Here is a 20,799-nt window from a genome sequence, read left to right on the forward strand (position 1 = left end):
AATTTGTACTCTGTATGCCTCATGCTGCTGACAGTGCAAGTGCTAGGGAGTTGGAGCAGACTGCCTTGGAGATGGGAATGGGAATAAAAAGCAAATAATGCAACAGAGTATGACAGCAAACTTCATGCCATCGTGTTAAAATTAGGGAGCACAAGAAATACTGAATGCAAGGCTCTTCTGTAGCCTGGATTCTAATACATAAGGACCCTGGAGGTAGCGTCGAAAGGCTGACATCCTCCTTGTTATCTACCACACCTTGTCTAGTATGACATTTCAACATTAACTGGAAGAAAGACCATGATCCTAACCATATGAGAATTTGGGTCTCTATAATTATGGCAGTACATTTCTTATTCCTACATAGAAATAACAGTTATTCCACTCCAAGGACTTTCTAAGACACTTTTAGTAACTATATTTCCTGGTTTACTTTGCAAGGGAAAACATAGTAAACAGATGCTATTAAAGAGCATATTCTACACGTCGCCTAAATGACTCTGCTGTTTTCAATTAATTCTTTGTATTACAGTCACTGGTCTCTTGACACCTGCTTTTATTCTCAAAGCAGGACCTAACAAGAGGCCAAGAGATGAAGTTAATGGGGAGAGGAGGGGTGAGGGTTTTTTTCCTGTAAGAGGTAAGTGCTGAATATCCAAAATAGTAGTACTATGTAAATAAACCATTTAAGCAGATGCATCTTCTGTGCTTATTTGATCTGCTGTTCTTGGAGAAGGAAGCAAGTGACTATTGTGATGTTTGTGGGTCACTTTCAGCTGTGTTTTCACTAATGTGGTTACAGCAATTCTTTTACTTTGCCCATTTTCATTTTCAGCCTGACTTGGCTGTAGCCCAGGGCTGCCAGCAAATTACTGTATCACACGTCATACATCTGCACCGCTTCTTTTTATTTGCTCAGCATCAAACACACCATACGCATTCAACAAGCAGAAGTATTAATTCTGACCCTGATGTGCTCAATCATATTATACTCAGTTAAAAGCCACCTACTCAATTCACAGTTAAAAGAACTAAGATTAATACAGAACTCGTATCTGCAGTGATTTTTCAAGGTCTCATGTGGAAAGAATTTCTGTCCCACGCTTAAAACGAGTATAAAATTTAAAAGAAAACCCAGTAGGCTCCCTCACCACTTGTAACCACCAGTCTGGCAGAAGCTGCAAATGAAGCTTTCCAGATTATTTCTGGTGCCCACCCTTCTGGCAGGCCCAGCACGTCATGCCAGCAAGAATCTCTTACGTTACTCCAGCACATCCACCCAAGGTCACATGCACATGCCTGGAAACTTCAGGACTTCAGCACTGTTTCTAGCTGGTATTTCATGGCATGTTCTTTAGAGAAATGAAGAGCGTTGCAGAGCTGCTGGGACTGTGCACGGAGCAGGCTTACCTTCCAGGCGGCCAGGAGCCAAGGGTGGGAAGCTGATCCTTAGGAGAGGTGGGTCCACATTCCTGCGGCGGCACCCAGCAGCTGCTGCTGTCGCTCCTGGTCCACCCCGCTGGCTCTGCAAACACTCACAGAGGAGGAGGTAACAGGCGTGGAAAAACAGGGAAACATCAGAGGAACTGCAAGTCTCTGCTTTGCATACGAGGAAGCAGAGCCCTGCGTGTCATGTAGAGGGAGCAGGAGACCCCTTGACAAATTTTCTCTGAAGAGGAAACTGAATACATTTGAGGATAAAACCAAGGAAGGTTATTTCAGTAGTACAATAAATGGATTCTGAGAGCTCTGAGCCTTCTCTGAAATGGCAGTCAGTGGAAGCTGAAAGTCCTTAAGTGCTTTTTTCTCTTCACGTTTTTTTAATCCTCATAGGGCTTTTAAGTCAACTGTGTTAAACTGGACTGTCCTGCTGATAAGGTCCTACGTCTGCTGTCCTTCAGGAGTACAGACATCAGTGGAACAACTGACCTGTTGCATATCCATTGTTTCAGCTATATACACATGATGTTCCTGAATATTACTGCTATATCCCAGGCTGTAAAATATATTTTGATAGGTGCATCACAAAAAAAATCTTCCCTCCCACATTCAGTGATACTGTTTGCCTTGCCTTCTTCCACAATGATGGATGTGGCAATGATGAGATGTGGCTAACAAAATACATTAGGAAGGAAGTACTATCCCTTAAGTGATGTGGCAGCTGGGAAAAAGGAGAAGCCAGTTCCCCATGGAAAATGAGCAACTGCTCCACAGCAGGCAGTGGGCTTTTCCTAGGCACCTCCTAGGTCAGCAGCAAGCAAGAGAACAGGATATGAGCTGTCATTAACAGGCCAACTCCCATCATACCTTTTCCACCTTGTCTCGCCCACACTTATCAAACACCAAACCTCAAAAGATACATTACTCAGTGCTGATAAGGACACCGGCATCTGACCTCCACCTCTACCCCTCTTTTGCAGAAGAAAAGTGAAATATAATCACTTGCCCCAGCGTTTTTTTGCTTAAGCAAAGCCTGAATAGGTGCGTAGCAGAGGCTTTGACTGACATATTTTGTGTTCGGGCATTCACAAAATGTGCACGGCCATTTATAAAAACATTTGAGTTCATTTGTCAGTTCATGTTTAGGTTTTTTCCACAGAAAGTGCTACAACCATAAGTTTATACCCACAGCAAAATTCTCAACACCACAATATGAAATTTGCTTTGAAAACAAATTCAGTTGAAAAGGATAAGGTGTTTAAAAGTTATCTGAATGCTGACAGCATTTGGTTAAAAGTGCATCATTTTGATAGAAAATATTTTTACTTCCAAGACCTAATGAAGAATCTAAAATAAATACCTGTACATGAGAAGGAAAAGGAATGAAATTGAGAGTTCTCAGCAGAGCTCATACTCTATTTCATGAGCTCTCAACTATAATTTTTCCTGCAGCCCACAGCTAGTTTTAACAGCAGAATTAGTTTACTACTTCTGCAGCGTAGGAAGACACAATAAAGCTTTAATAAAAGGTATGTTATTAGCTGGATTGTCAAAGAGTTTACAGGTTCTGAGAATGATATTTTTTCAATATGCACTGATCAAACATTAACTCATTGTGGAAGAATCCTATTTATTTTGGAGGAAGAAAAGGGATGGGAAGCGAGTATTTTGAATATAATTTCATTTATCAGCATCATTTAAGCTAATTCAAATTGTAATGCACATAATACAGTCTTTATTATTAAAGCCATAACAGATTCTAAAGTAATGTTCATTTTGCAAATGAATTAAAATTTAGTGTAATATTCCTATTGCTATCTTCACTTAAGATGCTAATCTACAAGATAATAAAAAAGCCACAGTGGATGCAGCTGAGAGTCAAGAGAAATCTGGATATCATAGTGTTATTGCAAACCTATCTTTTTAAGATAAAATGTCCTTTTTATAGGTAGGAGATACTGTTCTAACTCTGTGACAGCCATAGTCTCCTGGGAACTTCCTTGTTCCAGAAAAGCCAGCTATCAGCATTCATTCAAGTCATATATGAATGATCACCTGAGAAATCCCTCAGACTGTGATTAAAAGATGAGGATTTACCTGGTCACTGAGTTGTACTATATTATATTCACAGGAAAAAAAATTGATACACATCATAAAACCCATAAACACATGCTTTATGCACATGAAAAAAAGTCATGACATCCCAGTTTAGCAGAGCCAGACCCCATCTCTGATTTAAGGCAGCACCATGGAACCTCAGATAAAGATTGATCCCAAAGGGTTCTTAAGCACCTCAAAATGCACTAGAAACCTGAAGAGCAGTGAAGAGAATTGAAGGATTGAACACTGTTGTACAAGAACATTTGCTCTTAAAAGCTTATCTATCTATCTCATGTATACACACACATATATATATACACACATGAAATACTGGCATATCACAGTAATGAAAATTCAAGGTGTTCTGCTTATACGGAAGTCAGGAGAAGAAATAAAAGAGTCTCAGTTCCTCAAGCCTAAGAAATTGATTTTCAATTCACTTTCAGGTGCTTAGTTGTGTAAGATGACTTCTGCATTTAGATCTCACAAAACATAATTTACAGGTCCTGTCCAAATCTGATACACATTTACATTACCAATATACCTAGAGAAACTACGCTTTATTACACTAGAATAAGATACAGAATTCCAATGGAAATAACATTTGAAAATAACATGTCTCTGCAGGGAAGGAAGAAAAAAAAAAACAACAGCATATGTAAAAGACAGAAAAGGATTTTTTATTCTCATAGAAAACAACATTAAAAGGAACGATTCAAAGGAACCTGGGGGTAGAAAAAAGGGTGAGCTATATAGACAAAACATTGACACAAGTTTTAAAAAACACCCCCCAAACTATACAATTGTTTTCAGTGTGTTTCCAAATGGGTAAAGTACCTTCTGAATAAAAATCACATGCTCTTTTCACCACTGCATTTAGGTTCTGCTGGATGCCCTTACAAGTGGCTATTGAAACATGTGGTCACATTCACATAACCTCACCCAGCACATTTTGTTTCAAGTGCACAGGTTCTGGCCAAAGGAAAGCTCAAGGCAAAGAAATACAAACATGGGTTCTGCTCCCCCAGCTCAAACCCATCTTTCGTGTAATGGTTTTCCGTACAAATAAGGCATAGCGGTTCAAGTACTACATTAAACGTAATCAAACAACGGGAAAGAAAACCACCTGTGAACTCCTTCCAGAGAAGTACTTTATTAGGGAGGATAAAAAGCACTGTTCAGACAGTCCGAATAGGCATGGCCTTCTGTGCTGTCGGGCTCCTCAGGCTCAAAGGCATCTGGGTCTGGGGGCAACTGGTCGGTATCTTCATCAGAAGTGGAAGGGCGTGTGAGGATTATCCGAGGTATCTTCAGCAAGATGCAAAAGATTTCAGAGAAAAGAGACAGGTCAAGAGCAGAGAAGTGTGTAAAGGGTTTAAAGGTGAAGCAGGTGATGAGACAAACATGGGATAGATGTAACACAGCAGGGATTCATAGAATCATAGGATAGTTTAGTTTGGAAAAGACCTTTAAAATCAAGTCCAACCAAGTCCAACACTGTCAAGTTCACCACTAAACCATGTCCGTAACTGCCACATCTTCGTATCTTTTAAATACCGCCAGGGATGGTGACTCAATCACTTCCCTGTGCAGCCTGTTCCGATGCTTGACAACCCTTTCAGTGAAGACATTTTTCCTAATATCTAATCTCAACCTTCTCTGGCACAACTTGAGGCCATTTCCTCTCCTCCTATCACTTGTTATTTGTTACTTGACTGCATTTTCACCAGCTCCCTCAGTACACTTGGGTGGATCCCATCCAGATCCGTAGACGTGTATGTCTAAGCAGGTAGTAACCATTTCTTTTTGGATTATGGGAGCTTTATTCTGCTCCCCTTCCCTGTCTCCCAGATCAGGAGGCTGGTATCCAGAGAACAACTGATCTTACTACTAAAGACTATGTCAAGTGGTATTAAGTACCTCAGCCTTTTCATCATCCTCTGTCACTATGTTTCCCGCCACATGCAATAAAGGATGGAGATTTTCCCTAGTCCTCTTTTTGTTTCATTTTGTTTCCAGCTTTCTAACAGGGAAACTGCTCCATGCCAAAAATTGCATTGATAATTAAAGCAAAACAGAGATAAATCACCTTTTCTTCTCACTGGCTAGCTTTTAAAAAAAAAAAAAACAAACTTCGGCAGGAAAAAAGGAGGGGAGGGGAAGATAAAAAGATCCTTATAAAGACAAGTAAGTATGAAAAATACACATCTACTATTATTTTACTTCATTCTTCACTAAATTCATCAGCTGAAATTCATAAATTAAGGACCATAAAACATATAAATTATCATTTATGTAACTATAAATTATTTAAAATATAGTTATAAACATATCAATTATTGCTCTATGGAAAACTGCATATTTTGGCTTTTTTACTGACAAAATATGTTTAAGGGAAACAGTAAGACAAAATGTCAATCTGTAATTCAGTAATAAATATGCATATGTGGATTCGATTCATATCAATTTTTGTGCCAGAACTTTGTGTTCTTTGAGAACTATATTGTAATGTTTTATAATTCATTTAAGTGCTGTAATGAGAAAAGAGGAGAACGTCAGGTTCTTTATGTATAGCCAAATTATGTATCAGTAATGGTTCGTACCAATGAATGGGTTATTATAAATTTAACTCTGATGTACAAATCAGATTTTTTACTAATTTTTTAAAAAAGTTTAACATGCAATGAAAACAGATATCACAGTAAATCAATATATCTAATGAGCAGGCAATATAATTAAATGTGATACATAAAATGCCCATCTTAGCCATCATCTGAAAATTTTCAAGAAAGTTAGTTTTTTATTTATCAGCTACTTAGTTGCATTTCTTCACACTTTACAAGAATAATTAATGTTGACACCACACAATTCAATCATTCCTATATTATTTCCTTGCTGTACATTGTTAGTTTTAGGAAATGACACAAGCACATAGATGCTTCATGGCTGTTCAGCTAGTGAGCCTATAGGTTTCTGCACTGAAGTAAAATGAATTATTCCCCAGGCTCCATCAACTGCATTAGCTCCAACTCCACTGACTGTCAGGGGGGCATACACACTACACATAGATTACATTAACAAATATGAAGGAAGTGTCACAGGTATGTCTTTTTCCTTTTGAAGAACAGCTCTTAGCCATTTTGAATGTGAGCTATTGAAATTCTCTTTATCAGCATGGTTTCCACTCCTCAGTGATCCCACTTGCAAGGTATCAAATCCGATTCTCTAAAAAAGCTTTTCTTAAAACAGTTCATGACTTCTGGAGCCTGATTCCTGGACACTATTTTTCAAATATTACGATGGGACTAAGTCTTACAGTCACAAAGTGAATTTAGTTGATGGAATGGAAAATAGGAATAAAGAAAATCCAGCTGTTGGTGAGGCATAACCCTAAAAAATTAAACTAATAACATGAAGTTCTTGCGTGTTATTCCCCTCCACCACTGCCCCCAAATCTACACACTCAGAGTTTTGATTTGGCACAAAGGTTGGGATTTTTAGGCACTCTGAAATACCCTTCTTTTAGAGACCATAATTCATTTTATCTATTACCAAAGAAAATTATACCTTTTTAAAAAAAACATAAAAATTATTTTAAAATAATTACCTAAAAATTATTAAAAAAATAATTATCTGAAAGAAACATAAAACTGAGATTGTAGCAATATTGCTAGAGGAATGAATCCCACAGGATGCTCAGTTATGGCATGATTACTTCACATTTCTCGCTATGCTCAATACACTGCAAGCTCTAATTAGGCTTTCCCAGCTTTCCCAAAAACTTATTTCATTTCCTTGATGACACACTCTCTCCTACACCCACGGTCTGAAAGCCTGAACACCTCTAAGTGCTTGAGCTGCCAGCGGCACAAGTCTGCTACCAACGGCCCTGGTTAGGCTCCCTGTTAAGCAACTTCCTGCCCACTGGTTCATGCCTGTCCAACATTTCTGTGGTAATTGTATCGACCTCCTCCATGAAGTAAATAATGCTGGGGGAACTGCTCCATCTAATCTTTCACACTGCTGCAGATAAAGAGCAACTGGCACCAAATGTCTGAGCAACTTTCTACAGCAGAGGTTGAACAGTGTCTCAGCTGAGAAGTGCTGCAAAGGCTGGAAATCTGTGCTCCCAAGAGGAAAGTGGGCTCAGCTTTGATCTACAGCAGTCCCTCTGCACCATCCCCAGGCAGATGGAAGCTCGCACATATACCCACTCATGCTGATTTGGAGACATAATGCTGATTTTCTCTAACAAATCAAATATTCTGGTCCAAGCACAACTGTATCCTTTCCCTCTGCTTTCTGCGCATCTCCCTGCCCATTCTCCCACTGAAACCCCATATGAGCCTACTGCTCCTTCCACTGTGGCCGATTGTACTGCTCTGTGCCTGCTCCCCTGACAGAATGTGGAAGAGCCCTGGTTTCCTCACAGTTGAATCATAGGTACCAATGGCAAAACAAAACAACTCTTGATTGCAGATTGTGCCACCTATGCAATTGAAACAGTGAAAAGAGGATCAGGCCTTTACTTTCTCTCTCCTAGCACCGAAAGTTATCAATCTCCTGTTAAAAAAAAAAAAAAAAACAACACAAAAAAAACCCAAAAAGACCCACCCACACCCCCCCCCCCCCCCCAAAAAAACACCAAAACCTCAAATCAAAACAACACCACCACAACCCAAAATAGATGTAAGAAACACACTTCCCAGTTCTAACCAGTGGACTTTCCATCTTCACCTAACTATCCCCTAGGAACCTAGCACTCTCCATCACTGCCTTCACATTCACCCTACCTCCAGGAAAACCACAATGACTCCAGGGAAATAAAGCAATCACTAAGCTTTATCAGCTTCCTTTCCTTTTCCAGTTTTGTTTGTTAGGAAAAAAACCCCAAACAGACCAAATACAAAACCAAAACAAAGTTAAAAAACTCAATATGATCTTTTTTCCATCCTTTTCTCAAACCCACTGATTCTTTTCCCAGAAGAGAAATCCCAGAAATATTTTCAGATTCCCAGGCTGATCTACATTAACCAGAGTTCTACCCTGTTAAACATGCAAGTTTTGCTTTCGGAGCTTTCCTTTAACATTCATGTTTGAATGCACATTTCCTGGTGTGTCATGACTGAAGAAAGACAGGAGAACAGACTTCATGTGCAAAACGATGTCACAGGAAGGGGAAGTAAACTATTTCCACTGCCCATCACAAGAAAGGCAAGGCAGAGACCTTTAGGATGGAAAGAAGGAAAACCTTTCTAGCACAGGCAACTGAGCTCAAGTTGCTTGCCTAAGGCATGTGGGAAAGCATAGAATTTCCATTTTCTACCAGTAATTCTTCAGAAGAAGTCTGCAAGTAGGAAAGCAGGTTATAAAGAATCTTGTGTTGCTCCATTGTTTTACTCCACTAGTTTTTACTGAATAGTATCTGAACTTGTTTAAAATATTTCTGTTGAAATTGCTTAGTCCTTCTACTCATTTGCCATCATCATGCAGTCACTATTAAAATAATACCCGAAGCACCAGTCAATCCCAAGCCATCAAAATATATAGACTACTTTTTCAGAAAAATGTATTATTAATCGTTTGAAACAGGTTACTATTTGCCTTTTCCCCCTGAAATTGCATTTGCAGTGCCTAAAAAGTAAATTCCACAAAGGACATGTCCTATATTAAAACCAGTGTGTTCACTACAGGAATTTCATTCACTGCCTTGTTTGTATAATTCTTACACTTTTCAACATAAACACTAAGATTTGGACACTGAAAAGATTCACTAAAAAAATTCATTCTTGGTTAAATCAGGTATTGATAAAAATCATATTATTTCAGACACTCATTTAATGGAATTATCACCTTCCATCAAATGTTGGAGTCCTTTAGCTGAGCTCAGACATGGGCTGTCTATGCACTCCTCGTCCACTGCAAGAAGCCCTAAAATAATTCCATCTAAATAACCTGGGGCAATTCAGCTGTGGTATTGGCTGCAAAGATTCTTTCATATTCAAATAGGTTAGGAACAAACCTGCAACTATCTATGATCCTTCAGTTGAAAGCACCTTCTTAACGCATGATAAATGAGATGTTCTGCCAACAGGTTAACATCCAACAATTTTTAACTTCCCGTTGTGCACATATGCTTTCTTTTTCCACTTGCAACAAAAATGTTTGTCCAAAAGGTCGCAGAACAGTCCACAAAGAACAGATCATTATGTCTTTTTATAACCTTTTCAAAACAAATCCAAACAGAACAAAACCCATAATCTTTTTTCTCTTTTACAAGTCTTCTCCATTCCCTGACCTCCCCCTTCACAGGGCCATACTCCAATTTTAGCAGAAGAACAAAGCTCTCAAGGCAAGAGTCACAGAAAGCCTGAGCTTCACGTGAAAGGCATAACCAGCAGCGACAGGGCAAAGCACAGCTGCAAGCAAGGCCAGCTGTCAGGGAGAGAGGCTACGAACCGGAAGGTGATCAGACACATGAAAAGCCCAAGTTTGAAAGAATAGGGGCAGGGGGAAAGGATTTGGATTGGCCTTTTGGAAGAAAGACAGGCAAATTTTTAACCCTGGTTCAAACAGGTCAGTTTCTAAAGAAAATACTCCTCAGCAAGAAAATACCTCTAATAGGGAAGCCTGCCTACTTCAACTCCATATATCTAAACAGTACATATTTGACTTAACAACTGATCTTCACTGACACCAGTGCGAAGGCTGGTGTAAACAGGGGAAAATAAAATCATCTACCCAGCTGAGAGCATTTGTAGGGGTTTGTGTAAAACTCATGAATAATGCTATGATTTCACACTAAATTTTACCTTTTTGGTTATCACTGATGATGGCAGTATTATTTTAGACTTGAGCAACAGGAAATTGAGACTTCTCACTAAACAGTTCAAACATGCCTTTGCTAGATGCAAAAGGTTGCATTAGTAATGACTGTATTTATGGAAGAAACTGTCTCAATCAGATTTCAAGTGAAGGAGGGCATTTAGTCATGCCTAAAAAAGTGTTACACAGCTGAATTTTCAAATAATATTTTTTTCAAAAAGATGCCAAAATGCATCTAACTAGAACAACAGAGAACGGGCTGCTCAACTGCTGCACAGTTCAGACCAAACCAGCATCTGGTGGGGTTTTTAATTAAAGCGATTATGATGTGTTGCTCCCAAAGAGACAAACGATAAAAACAACCTTCTCTCCAAAAGAAAACATACAAGAAATACAATTTAAAGAGGGAGAAAGAGATCCAATTAACTCCTTGTGAATTTATTACCCACAAGCAACCTCACTGCCAGGTAGAAGCGGGCAAGGCAGCCAGGGTGCACAGGGAAGGCAGCTTGGGGCAGGGGCTGAGGCAGAACCACAAGAAACACCTGGTGCACAGCAGCATGTATGAAACCATATGGAAACCCCATCTAGGCATTCAAGATGGCTTCACTTTGATAGCATATTATCAGGAATATTTTTACAAGTATGTGTTTCATGCTGCATGCCTAACACTCCTGGTCTTGGAAATCCTTCACTGCATCCCTTCCTCCATTGCGTTACAGTGCCATTTCACTGGTTTTGAAGCTCACAGCCAAACTCCAGGAATTGTGAAGTCGGATGTAGAGAGAAATATAAACCTCCCCTGCACCCTGGAGAAGATAAAGCTATGGTCAGGTATGAATGAAGCACATTATTATGCTGTGCAGCTGATGTCTTTTGCACAAGGAAAGCAGAGGCCCATGCTGCTGGCTCATGACAGCACTGATTGCTCCTCTGGCCTGGCAAGAGGTCAGCACATAATTCAGTTCATCCTTATGCTTGGAGCAGCCGCACTGCTCTCAAGCACTGTCAGAGACTCATGCCTTAGCTTTGGCACTCTTTTTGAACACGCTGCCTCGGTTTTGCACACAGCAGCCCAATGAGGGCCCAGAGCAGCCCATCTCTCTTCCCTGAGCTCATTGCTCTTCCCACACTGGTGATTTGATCTGAAATCTACTTCAGCTCAGAACGGTTTCCTGGGGCTTCAATGCACTAGACTCCAGGCGCTGTACCCAAAAATTTCTGTGAGAATTTCCTGGAGACTGATACCTTTTAGAAGGCAGGTTTAAAACTGGGTATTTCTCCACTTCTTTTGGGGATAGCATGTGAGCACCTTTAATGTTTTATCTGTCTCCCAGAGTGTAGTATATACAACCTTTGGGCATGTCACAGTTAGAGCAAAGCTCCGTTCTGTTCTTCCTATCCAGCAGTTCAATGCCTCCCAAGGGCAATGCATGAGGCAAGGGAGTTCAGTAAAACACAACATTGCATTTCATAGCAGATAAAAATGAAAGATCAGTGTCCATCGGGTCGTATCTGCAAAGCCACAAAGCTTTGCTTCTAAAAATTGAAAAAAGACAATGACTAAAGAAACAAGAAGGAAGTGTTATTATGTTTAAGTTGTATGATTACATCTTTCTGATACGGATGGAACTAAGCTGCTCAGATGAATAAAGAAAGGGTTTGCTACTTAGATTTCTGGAAATTTTAACTGGTATAAGAGCATCAAGACTTTTCCCTGAAAAGTCTGTATCAGATGGAAACAAAGAGGATAGATCTGCTGTCATTCTCATCCATGTAAGGTTTCTCATGACTTGCACCTAAAAAATGTGTGAGAAAGGCAGAAAAAGCAGCAAACTACATATTGTGGGAGCATGGTATATGCTTATTCGCTTTCTGCAGGCATGGGAGTATTTAACTTTGATAAACATTGCAGGTTTTAGTACACTGAAGTTCTCTGTTTTCTCACCGTATTTAGGAATATTTGGTATCTCTGTACTTTTAACAGAACAACTAAAGCATTTGGCTTTTTTAGCTTCAAGTTTCTTTTGCACAATCACTTTTAATTGATAATTCTTACTTTAAACTTCCTTGGAAATCCTTGATATGAGTGACATTTGTACACCTGGTGAACTATAGGAAAAAATCTAATTGAGGAAATTTCCTGGACAAGGGCATACAGTTAAAGAAAATAATATGGTACGATTTAAAGTGAAATACTGGATTAAAATATTGGAGAGATTTTATATTTATTAAAGACTTTAATATCCTTATGATGCTGATTGATAGCCTCAAAATGGATGCAAGAAGATGACATGATGATGCATGTCATGAAGTGATAGGAGATGATGAAAGCTGTCAATATTCTCCATTCAGTCAGAAAATATCTATCGGAAATTTCAGTCAGAGCTTGAATAAAAATATTTTTTCTGGGGGAAGATTGTGCAGAGTTTGTTCTATGTTTGAGAGGGTGAGTAGGAAATAAGGAGCAGCGGGCAGAAGACAAAAATAGAGAACTGGAAATGAACTCAAAGTTGAAGTTCCTCCTGTTAAAGTCAGCAGGGGGCACTATTGGCAGCGTTTGTATCCTGCATTTTCCTCCCCGCTGTAGTTACATGGCAGCATTTTATAGAGTCTGCGTGTAGATCGCCGTATCAGTTCTGTTTCGAGTTTGTCGTCTTCTGACACACATATCTACATAGGTACTCTTATATTAATATTACCATTTTAGAATTCAAAGACTCTGTTTAAGTTCAATTAAAATATTTGGGTTTACATATACTAATTGAAGAATTCCGTATTTTTAGTGTGATTAGCACAACTGAGAAAAGTCTATAAAATATAGTATGTAAAAAAGTACTGTAATTGTAATTAAAGTTCTGGGGCCTCTACATTTCAATAAAATAGCCATATTAAAAGCAAGGGCAATTCCCATTTTTCCTTTGCAAAACAATGACTTGGCATGAAAGGACTTTTCATTTTCTGCCCAATAAAATACTGATCATTCACACTGTCATGAAATCTTAAAGCTGGAACAAAGGGTTTCAAATTGAGTTTGACTGAATGTGTTAACAATTCAAATGAGCCTTTTAGAATAAGTTAGAGCAACCAGGCACATGAAGAACAGAGAGGAAAACTGAATCTGTCAGCAGCATTGCCCTTTGTAATGTCAGAGTATCAGGATCGGAGATGGGACAGGCAATGGAAAGAGATGGATAGAGGGGTATGGCTAGCAAATAAGAGACAAATATTACCACAGCATATGCAAAGAGAATGTTTACTAAAATTCAATAAAAAATTAGGTTAAGACAGAGTCTGTGCTGGACGGAAGGAACAGTGATGACATAGGAGAGCAGGAGAAGGAAGATGGGCACTATCTAGCACATAATTCAGCTTTTACAGGAAGAATAATATGAGCCTTTGGCTTCTTTGACACCATGCTTCTCTCCTTCCCTCCCCTGATGCAGATGCACCCATCTTCTTTTGAAACCTAGTCAGAAATATGAAGGAAACAAACCTTCCTAGATTCCTAGCAAAGAAGATTCTACATTAAGGTCCTACTGCCATCTGCTTATCTGAACATGCAAAGCATGTCCTCCATAAGAAGGCAGGCTGTAAACATCCTTCAGATAAGACAGTAACTGAGAAATAAGAGGAACTTTAACAGAGAAAGCCAAGAGTGAGAGCAGATGAGATACTGACCAGTTCCCGAGCCAGCAGGATACTCCTCAAAAGCCCGTAATCCCTAAAACTGATGAAAATTGCTCTACCTTAAAGGCAATAACATACACAGTTTGCTAGGTTTTGATTTAAAAAAGAAACAAAACCAAAAATACAAATGTTTCTCGGCAGAAGAACACAGATGTTGGATACTTTTGACACTTGGAATATATTCAGCCAATTGACTGCCTCTGTGCACCTTGCACTAAGGTAAACAGCTTGGTCTAATCTGCCACCTCCTCCTCTCACAGCTGAAGAACTTTAAATGGAGACATTATTTTCCAAGAGGCATACAACATAAAAACCAGTCATTTCCTCTTTTCATCTGAAAACACTAAAATTCAGATACACTACAACAGATCCAGGCCCCTAGCAATGTAAGAACCAACAATTTCAACAGTGGTTCCTCTAACGGGAAGCTTTGTGCTTCCTGCATTGTGGCTTAAGACTTTAATAAACATCTAACAAGTAGAGATGGACCAAAAAAAAAAAAAAAGAAGAAGCATTTTGATCTGTAAAATAAAACCGGTCTGTCTATATGTTTCACAAGAGGATGCTGGAGACCAGAGCCCCCCAAATAAGTTTCTTTAAGCAACTGAAAAGAAAACCTTTGTTGGTCCATCTCATAGACAAAAGCTGAAGCTTAACCCTCCTTAAATAGTAATCCACACAGGAAACCACAGGAAACCAGATTTGTGTGGTCTATTTGCTTATTTTTCAGCCAACTAACAAATCACATTATTTAAAAAAAAAGTAAAATGGTTAATAAAAACTGAATGTGGTCTTTAATTATAGTCTTTTATACAAACTTTCACTTTGCCATTAGCTGGGTTGTGAAGGGCCTTCTGGAAAAGGATAAAAAAAGACTGGAAGAGGAATCAAACAAAGCACTCCTCTGGCATTTGCTGTAGGAGAAACAGTTGTTGCTTCCTGGTACTTCAGGTTTAATACAAGTCAGTTGCTTGTTGACCTTAATCATTCAGATATCTTATCTTGATCTCCCTAATAAAGCCATCATTTCAGGTGTGCACATAGAGGACCATGATTGGGGTAGGTCTTCAGAGAGTTGAGATTTTCAGAGTTTACAAAAGTGGATCAGATTTCTTAAAGCCATCCTGCAGGCTCAGCTGTGTCCTGTGGCAGGTGTGAGAGGTTTAATCTCACCTGACAACAGCCACCTAAAATATGGACATGCAGTTTTACCCTGTCACGCAAGTTCCCCCTTGAGTCAAAAGATAAAAATGGTCACCTCTAGGTAGCAGCTCAACAGCTCCCTCCTAAAAGAGGCCTCCTAGAAATGCTACTGCTTCCATTAGCTAGAGAGTCCAGACAACAGAATAAACACTCAAGCCAGAGGGAATGGACACCACTCTTAAAACCTTCAAAATAAAGCGCTTCAAAAGCTCTAGTCTGGTGCTTATCCAAGGGATGAGCTCCTCCAGAAGCCACGTCCCAGCTGCAGTGACAGCCAAGTAAATACTTGGTAGGATTGCTAATCTCTGGTAGGTGTTCTCCTCTTACAGAGCTGCTAACAAGTCTTGTGCCAGTCTTTACCATATTTACTAGCCTTAATGACAGAACACAAAGTACTTTGCTAAGAATGATTTGTTACTCACTGGGGCCATCTTACTTACTGTTATGATGTGATTTACTGTTGGGAAGGGACTGCCCTTGGATGAAGCTTCAGTGGGACCAGCATCAAGAGCATTGGGTTCTGAAATGAGGGATGCCTTTAAAGAAAAAGCAGCAGAAATGCACATTTTTATTCTGAATGCTGTTTAAGAAGGAAATTCCCTCCCTCCCAGGTTAGTATACAAATGCTTGGCCCTGTCATTATATATGATTGCACAATGAAAGCAAATAATGTTGCAAATCTTGCTATACCCCCTTTCTGATGAACACACTGTATATTTGAACTGTTGAAATAATCATTTCAAAAATAAGCAGTTGTAATACATAGTATCAAGAGAAAAATGCTGGTTATTTGTTCACAGGTTAATCCTATGGTCAAAACATTAGGACTCCCATAGCACACTTGAATGCATTAATTGCTTCTCATCTCCCACACGTTAAAAAAAGAGATTATTTCCCACACACACATTCTTTAAATAGATGAATGATTCTGCCATCTTGTGGGAGACAGAGAAATCTTAACTATTAGTAGGATAACAACAGCAGGACAGAATATTATGGAACAGAAATTTCTTCTCTTTTTTACTTGTTTCACTATTCTTTAAATGAACAGACATTAGTAGCTAAATGTATTTCAAATAACCTCCAAAATAAGAATGAATTATAGCCTCAAGGAGGAAGCTGAGAAAAGCAGTTGATGTTTAAGATACTGACTTTACTAGAAACTTTGCTCGGAAGTTAAAGCAACTAAAAATCCTGATTTTTTTTTTTTTTCTCCTTGATTATCTGATAATGTGAACTATGTAAACAATTATTTGAATTCTTTCATGTTTGTTAAACTATAAGCATTAGGTAAGGATAATCTTTTCATAAAATACAAAAAGATAAAATTATACAGACTTCTATCTGTATTTAACCTTTTAAAAATGTCAAATTAACTTCCATATCTGGATTGTGCAACACAACCCTCTATTAATCAGTCTACAGTATACTTTTACAAAATTAGTAGGTTAGTGTATCGTTAATTTGACTTTGGCTGATACAGGTTGTATCCCTATTCCTGGCAATGTAATTGACATAAAATACTGCTTGCTCTATTCTACCTTAAAATTTAACAAAGAGTATGCTGGAATAACAACTATTAATTTAAGCAAGTATAAATGACAGTTTAAGAGAACAAGAGGTGAAAAAAAAATTATAGACCAGATTCACCTCAAAGTAATTTTGTAGATGCTCTCCTCCCACTCCACCTTTCTCAGCAGGTGAAAAACAAACAGTAAGTTAAAAATATATAACATGAAACTGTATGTGATCACCACTGTTCTTGGGAACCTCTGAAGCTCAAGAGAGTGTCTTCTGCTAGGAAAGATGAGGCTTAGGTGGAGCAGCCTGAGAGACACTTTTATCCTTTGGCACTTGGCACTGTAAGCCTCCATCAGGGGAGTTACTTTGAGCTGTTCTCTCCTAACCAAAAATTACCTCAGAGAAACAAGCTCATCTAGTTTCTGTTTCTTTGTAACAACTGAAACGAACTCATCTAGTAAATCTAACACAATGTCATAATAAAGCTTCTTGGATCAAGTACAACTGCATTTGTGCTTACATAACTGCTTACTAAGACCATTACTTTCTTTTAAAGATCAGCAGTTTAAGTGAATATTTTATTAAGTACTTTGAAAATATAGATCTGAAAACCAGAATATAATAAGAAGGAACACAGTAATTTAATGTTTTTGTAATTTCTTGATAATGTAGTTTGGGAAGTATCTACAAAGATAAGGCAAGCCTAGATCTAGATCTCAAATTCCCCAACTCTGAGTGATTTGGTTTGAAGGTAACAAGAGAACACACTCCACACTGACAAACAACCCATCTACCTCTGCCACTCTGTCTCCTGCTTCTACCTCAGCCAAGTCTGTTGGACCATCTTTCTGCAGCCGTGCAATCACGATCCCCTGGTAACACAAAAGACAGGTTTCAGACCTGACAGGGTTTCTTGCAGTGTTCTTAGATGTTAAAAGTAAACAGGAAGTAATTAATTTGCAGGACTTGTTGTTCTGCTGCCTCTACTAAAAGAACAACTAAATGTCTTAGCATATTAGGAAGAGAAAAAAGTCTCCATGGCTGACACATATGACAATGATCAAAAGTCCGTGACTGTTTACTCTGTGCCAAGGGGGACAGACTGGGAAACAAAGATTTATTTAAATGATAATTAAGGGAGATGATGTGAGAAATACTTCTCTCAAATGAAGTTAGCTCCTGGGAAGAAGCAAATGGGATGGGAGAGGCACGTGGATTGCCAAGCGAGTGACCCCAGACTGAGGTAGAAAGTGAGGTAGCACACAGTGTTTCAGACAACAGATTGTGTTTGGAAAATCAGTGTTTTACATCGTGTTTTCTCTCCAAAATCATCCCTCCAGGAGCTTCCCCATGAAAATCTACTGCCGGCTTCTACTTCAGGAAATATAACCTTTACCCTTGTTAGCTTTATTACAAAGATAGTGATGTTACACTGAGGACAATCTCAGAAAGAAAACAACAAAACACAATAGCTTTATAGAACTGCTCATCAGTTTCTTTCTCATGTTTACTAGATAAATTTTGAGTTGTGAAATGCACCTCATCATTGTCTGTATATGGAGATGAGCCCTTTCCACCAGCAATGCTAATACCAAGACTCCCCATTTGACTGCACACAGTAATGGTTACCTGGAAAAGAATTACAATGGGTAAGTGTCTGATTAATGAGAAACATTGCCTATTAATTACATGAACGATGAAAATTTACCTCCCACTCTGAACACCAGCAGATTTGCCCCTGTAGAGCCTGACCCAGATCAAAATGGTGCTGTGCTTCAACACTGGCATATGCAATACCAGTCTTTACTCTTTAATAACACCAAGAATGCATTATTTCTCCAGATTTGATAGTCATGCAAAAAATATGCAAGGCTGTTTATAAGGCTGCTGACCAGACTAGTTGTTTCCTAAAACCCACTGATTTACTGAGCATTCACAATGGCAACAATGCCAGTACACAGGAGGAGTGAAAAGTAAATATTTTTTTAATAAGTTTATGAAAAACCTTTGCTTTAGAACCTCATCTAGAGTCTGATTTTCTTGCTCTCAATACCCTATCAGTCAATTGAAAGCCATCCTGACAGATGCTGTTTAAACTTAACATACCCTCATGCTCAAGACTTCACAGGTCCATGTCACCAACAGGTCCCAGCACGGGTGCCACACCAGGTAAGCTGCCTTTTTTCCTAGTGCTGCATCCTGTGAGACCGGGGCTGCTGCACAGATTCTGCATTTCTCGCCCCACAGGTGATCACCAGAGGTGTGATCTTTACTGGAAGACCCCTGTGAGCCAACCCATTAAGCATATTTTCTTTCCATGTGCTCCAAAGCATGCGAAGATGGGATATATCCGTCAGAGTTCAGGGTACAACTTTCTCCATAAAATTCAGCTCAAGTCTTGCAGTCCTCTGATAAATTTTCACTTGAACATTCCCATCCCTTTTCATGGGATGGAGACTTTCTCATGCCATGAGGGTAAGGCTATGCCATTGTTCCTATACCATGGACTAAATGAAGACTTAGCTGAGTGCCCACATGCACACACCCTCAGCTTGACCTTACAGTACTAAAACTGGATATATAAAATGAGTCAGTATCAAACGGCTACAAAGAAAATATTTACTTTTTTTTAATGGAAAACTCTTTTTCCATATAAGCCAGTGGGCGCAAGCCAAACCTCAGCTCTGTGAAAGAGAAGTCGCAGACAACTACCATGTAATGTCTCCTCTTCTTTGCATCTTTTATAAATTGCCTCACACAAGAACTGGACCTCCCCCATGGGCATATGGGCTTCCCCAACAGCAAGCCCAGCCCATGCAGCAATTGAATACCTTCAGCGGGGGCTGCGGCACATCCACTGCCCTCGATTCCTCCAGGATGCGTCTGCTCTCACTGGGGAAGCTGCCTGCAGCTGAGATGGGTGGCTGCACCTTAATGTTAGTCCCTTGAAGAGTCTTCCCTTTCATTGCCGACTTGTGCTTTTCTTGAAGAGCTGTTCTGGTATTTCTTTGATCTCTCATGCTATCATCGGTATCAAACAGACTGCCAGAAAACTTGGAAATAGGTTCCTGGGGGTTAGAGATAAAAAAGATAAACACAGCAACAGCAAGGAGAATACCTATCTGATACCTAGACCCTACCTGTGATAAATTGAATTTGTTTCTCTCTATCACATTGCTCTACATTAGGATTTGTTTTCCTAAAGACAAATCTGTAAGTTTAAAGCAAATGTGCAAGTATCTTTTACCATTATTATTTTACCATTGGTTTTCCTTCAATATAGGGGTAGAAATTATGGAACCTAGGAGAGGACTGGTATTCATACAGACTCTCACTGCATCCCCTGGCACACACAAGCACATATAAGACACCCAGCTAAGTCCTGCAATGCCCTGTATAAAGGATGGAACATGAGAACGACTATTTAGGGAAGCTTCTGGAAGCTCAGTAGCACTGAATCTGTTGTCCAAGCGCAAGGAACCACATGCATAAGGCAAAGGAATGGGCAGAAAGTAAAACATTTCTTTTCCATGCAGAAAGGAAAACATTTCTTGTAGTTTCTTAAAGTTCACATTCTATTGTTGGGATCACAGGTGTGAAAGGGAAGGCAAGACCCTACCTTGCATCTACATCTGTAAGAAAAGATTTCGTTTGAGTAATTGGATTGACTTTATTTAGCTGCAAATGGCAGTAAGTGAAGACCTGCAAACTTAGTGATTTAGGGGTCCACTGGAAGTGGAGCCTCAAAGGTGAGGCATCCTGAAGCCTTCTTTGAAGCTTGGCTCTAGGCTGTACCTAATCTGAGATGCAGTGAGGAATTGACAATATCACCACAAGCACTTGAAAAGAAAAATACACAATTAAAACACATCCACCAAACAATCAAAGCTTCAGACAAGTTGGACTACAAAACACAATTTTCCAGCTATCGGTTATCTTGGCTAAGTGAAATTCAGCCTTGATGTCTAAATTCTAAAAGAAGGGGAAGGTGGAGACCCGGGAAACTACAGACCAGTCAGTCTC

The 20,799-nt window shown here is 39.3% G+C and overlaps 1 protein-coding gene across 1 annotated transcript in view; it reads right to left on the reverse strand.

Annotated features, from left to right (window-relative positions):
- Positions 1-19,844, reverse strand: part of MLIP (muscular LMNA-interacting protein) — a gene marked incomplete at both ends in the record, with an annotated part of 79,789 nt that extends 59,945 nt beyond the window's left edge. Inside the window, 4 exons of the mRNA XM_010009475.1 lie at positions 15,696-15,791; positions 17,571-17,648; positions 18,316-18,405; positions 19,608-19,844. Coding sequence (XP_010007777.1) covers positions 15,696-15,791; positions 17,571-17,648; positions 18,316-18,405; positions 19,608-19,844 — 501 coding nt within the window. The remainder of the gene's footprint in view (positions 1-15,695; positions 15,792-17,570; positions 17,649-18,315; positions 18,406-19,607) is intronic.
- Positions 19,845-20,799: the final 955 nt, after the last annotated feature.

This window comes from Nestor notabilis, unplaced genomic scaffold (assembly GCF_000696875.1).
Source record: "Nestor notabilis isolate BGI_N333 unplaced genomic scaffold, ASM69687v1 scaffold11022, whole genome shotgun sequence".
NCBI classification, from domain to species: domain Eukaryota; kingdom Metazoa; phylum Chordata; class Aves; order Psittaciformes; family Psittacidae; genus Nestor; species Nestor notabilis.